Source organism: Epinephelus moara, chromosome 9, assembly GCF_006386435.1.
Source record: "Epinephelus moara isolate mb chromosome 9, YSFRI_EMoa_1.0, whole genome shotgun sequence".
In the NCBI taxonomy this organism is placed as follows: Eukaryota; Metazoa; Chordata; class Actinopteri; order Perciformes; family Serranidae; genus Epinephelus; species Epinephelus moara.
Window position 1 is genome coordinate 39,049,499 of NC_065514.1, and position 4,382 is coordinate 39,053,880.

General features: G+C 42.7%; 1 protein-coding gene across 2 annotated transcripts in view; it reads left to right on the forward strand.

The window, feature by feature from the left end:
• The first annotated feature begins 2,366 nt into the window (after positions 1-2,366).
• The window catches only part of lmnb1 (lamin B1), a 69,533-nt gene continuing 67,517 nt past the window's right edge, over positions 2,367-4,382 (forward strand). For both annotated transcript variants that reach the window (XM_050052807.1, XM_050052809.1), the window contains exon 1: positions 2,367-2,903. In XM_050052807.1, coding sequence (XP_049908764.1) covers positions 2,551-2,903 — 353 coding nt within the window. In that variant the 5' untranslated portion in view covers positions 2,367-2,550. The remainder of the gene's footprint in view (positions 2,904-4,382) is intronic.

Sequence of the window (4,382 nt, forward strand, 5' to 3'; positions counted from 1 at the left end):
AGCTGAGGGTGAATTCTCGCTGTGTAATATTTGAATGTTAAGACAAAACCTGATGTCCAAAGAAATGATTGATGTGCATAAATTCAGTAACTTAAGACAGTCCTGAGTAACAAACTAATATCCAGCAGGATTTAGACTGTGACAGATGGTAAATCTCCGCTAATTAATGTGCTTCGATACAAGCTTTGACATGGACTGAATGAATGAGGAATTGAAACAGCGTGTAAGAGGGAGGAGACAGAGAAAAACTCAGGGTTTATTGAAGAAAACCTGCCAGCAAGCAGATTAGGTTCACAGACTCAGTTGCCATGGTGATTGACTCAGAGTTTGATTGACCTCTCTGTGGAACTGAAAACCCAGAGTTTCCCTCATTTCAGGGTTAACATAGGCTACTCAGAGTTTTCACTAAACCCGCTTTCTGGAATAGCCTACCCCTCGGGGCCCTATTTCAGAAAGCAGGATTAGTGAAAACTCTGAGTAGGCTATGTTGAGCCTGAGATGAGGGAAACTGAGTTTTCCGTTTCATAAAGCCAGTTCAGCGAAACCCTGAGTCAGTTACTATGGCAACTTACTCCGCGAAGCAAACCTGCTGGCTCGCAGGTTTGCTTCATCTAAGCCTGAGGCTGATCGCTCGCTGAGCGTGTAGCAGGAAGGAGAAACATGGCGTGTCCTTTATTAAATGAGGTCGTGGACGTTGGGGCACAGTTTATGATGCGTAAAGAGAGGGTGATTAGACCCAGTTTGGATGTCTCCCCGGAGGAGCTGTAGCCTATGAAAGATAGCCTACAATTTCACATCATACTCTAGTAGCCTATAATTTATCTTAACAATCTGTTTCACCCAGATATATCAAATATATTACACATCGTGGATTTACATTATCATCGGAGCAAATTTTATGCATTGCCCTTTGATTCTTTTCTTTATAACATCAGAGACACTGAACACATAAGCGAGACAGCGGATTGTCCGGCTGTAAGAAAAGTGACGCTGGCTCTAAAAGGACTTTTACCCGTTTTTGTCGTTTTCCTTGGACATAAATCAGATTCGATTGTCAACATAAATAGTACGAGGCCTCGATGGCATAGTGGATGGTGCGGACGCCCCGTGATCCTACGCTCAGTCCGTGATGCAGCGGCCGCGGGTTCAAACCCAACGTGCAGCCTCTCGCGCGTGACGTTCCGTCTCTCTCCCTTAACGTTATGCTTTTTTAATTATGTTTTGCCATTAAAGGCAACAAAAGCCCAAGAAATAATCTATGAAAAAAGAGGGATTCCACAGAACCGCAGGTTTGTCAGTGTTAATAAGAAATTAATCTACATGATGCAATGATTCATAAAAACTTTTCATATAGCCTATTCAAAGATTCCGCGGTGTAACTGGCTCATTTATGGGGCTCAACATCCCATCATAACTCCATCTGAGGATAAAGGAGATTACGTGAATCGGAAGTCATTTCACAGCAATTCAATTAACCTCAGCCTAATATTGACAATGAAGACAGTATAAGCAAAACTTTTACCAGTCTGTACAATATCTTTGTATTTGATTTTGAGTGGATGCCTAGTGTGCTTGGGCTCACAGCTGAGTATGAGGATATAGCAAATTATATTAAAATATATGAACCCTGTTACGATATAAAAAATGTTTCTATATTTTCTGTAGATTAAGCACGCATTAACGCATCACATTACATAATATTACATCACTTAACATTAGCCTACCTATTAACACACTGCAATCTTTTCCCATCACACCTCACGCTGTTTATCTACAGCTGAGGTAATAGAATTTTTTCTTTTCATGTCTTCATTCATGGTCATTAAAATCTCCGATTCAGTTGGGATGAAATAAGTGGCTTTCTGCTTTCTGCCACTGAGAATCATGTCATCTGCGCTCCACTGATGATGTCTTTTGGTGCTCGCCGTGAACGCGCTTCCCTCGGGCTGAACATAGGTTACTCAAAATTGATTGAGCTAATTCTGATCAGCTGTTCTGGAACCGAAAACTCAGAGTTTCCCAGCTCAGGCTCGGTCAACCCGGATATCGGGACTAGACTCAGAGTTTGTTGAGCCTATTTTCTAAAATAGGGCCCAGCAGCCACTACTGCCACAAATACAATGGAAGGCTAAGAAAAAGTAGATAGCGCTTGTTCTGTACACCGGGACGCACGGATTCAAAGTAATGTCCGCAACTAACATCAAATTACAGAGAGCATAATGCAAATTGACTCCGCCTGCTCGGGACAGTTTCGGCATACGTCGTAAACAATTACAAATGAACCCAAAAGTTCAAATTGAATGAACGCATTGCGTCGAGCTACCCCATTGGCTAGTGGTACACAACGTAAAATATACAATGAGCCGCCATATTAGGAAGCCAAACCCCTCTTTCATTGGGATAAGAAAACACAGGTTATAGTTCCAAGACAATTTTCGGAAGTGGCGGCTGATGAGCGCTTGAAACGAAGTCATTAAACGATCACAATCCATATCTTGTTCTGGTTTGGATTTTCTTTTTGATAACGGGTTATTTGGCCATTCTTCTTCAATGGCGGCGGCTGCAACTCCAACCGGGCAGAGAAGCACGTGCGGCAGCGGCACTCCGCTGAGTCCGTCCAGGATAACCAGACTGCAGGAGAAACAACAGCTCAGGGAGCTCAACGACCGCCTGGCCGCTTACATTGACAAAGTCCGCAGTTTGGAGTCTGAAAACGACGTTCTGCACTTGCAGATTAGCGAGAGGGAAGAAGTGCGGAGTCGGGAGGTGTCCGGACTGAAAGCCTTGTATGAGACTGAGCTAGCCGACGCCAGACGGTGTTTGGATGAGTCCTCCAAGGAGCGGGCCTGGCTGCAGATTGAACTGGGAAAGCTCAAATCCGAGCATGAGCAACTTTTACAGAAGTAAGCCTGTAACACTTTAATCATGTTATACAGTCTGTTACGGACACGGACTTTGGATGATTAGCTAAAGGCTAACGTTGCATACTGACTTTGATTTTCGAGCCATTTTTGCAACATTACGCACGTAAGTCCGCACGGGAGGTTAGCGTTAACGTTACGTGTTCTGGGCAGAGCGTCACTCAGACTAACACCTTGATTTTACTGTCCTTCGGTTTGTGGCTCGTTCTAAGTCAGTCTTACATTTATTTTAGAAAGTTATTTTAGAAATGATAATATTTTTAAATGATTATCAACGGCCTTTACCGGTCCATTATTGTCCGTGTTTCTGAAGAGACTAAATGTCAAAGCGACTTTTAAAATGCACCAAAATCAAATAGGTTGACCAACTAAGAAAGAATACTATTTCGTGAAATTGACCTTTGGTTCAATTTAAGTGTCAGATAATTCAAGAGTAAGCGTTCATTGAAGGCAACATGGTGCCTTCAAGATCTGAATACTGTTATTATCTGTCAAGAGCACAAGACACAAAAACCTTGCAGAATTTAAAGGGGAGCTATGACCATTTTCAAAATCCATGCATGTTATTCTTATGGTCTAAGACAGTCCAAAAATGTAAGCAAACATGATCACATCTCTCCCAAATCCTAAAGCTGGTGTGTTAAAGTGTTAAAACCTAAATTTATAATGTCATAGGGTATTAAGTGTGGAGCTGCTCTTAGACAATGAATGTTGAAAGATGTTCTAGGTGACACTGAAAGCATGACAAAGAAGGAGTGAAGAAAATGCGTTTTAACCTGTAAGACACATACATTCCCGACAAGAAAGAGGAATGGGGCACACAGTATCATTTCTAGAGGTTCATCCCAAAACCAGATTTTGCATCCACGTTTTCCACACTTGCGTCTCTTCCTCACATCCTAGCTCCGCCCTCGTAGGACACGGGGGAGAGATGCGAGGATGAGACGCGAGGAGAGAAGAAACAAAGACGGTGGATACCAGACGGTGCACTGCGAGTCAGTTTCCTGTATCAGTGTCACGTGGGGTTCGCGACCACCACGCCCTTTTAGAAGACTAACAGCAGGTCCTGAGTTCATTGACTTCAGTGGGAGATGGACAAATCAGGAGAAAATTTACTTTGTTCAAGACCTGTTTCTGTCTCAACAACACACTCTCACGGGATCTGGCAACAGATATCTCCTCTCTGGTGCTGAAATCAGTGCAGTTTCACCAAAGATACTGGATTACTAAAAATATTTTTTTCCAGTGCATGTCTTAGTTACAACATGACATTGATGTCCTGATGTTAGCTTTGCTGCTGCTGTTAGCTGTCCCTGTCAGCTGCAGCTACTGATGCTTTCTAGACATTGTGATTTCCCAAAACTGAATAAATACCACACATAGCAACACAAAACTGCTTTGCTAGCTCAATCATGTTGTAACTAAGATATCCGCTGGAAAAAATATTTTTTTCACGGACCG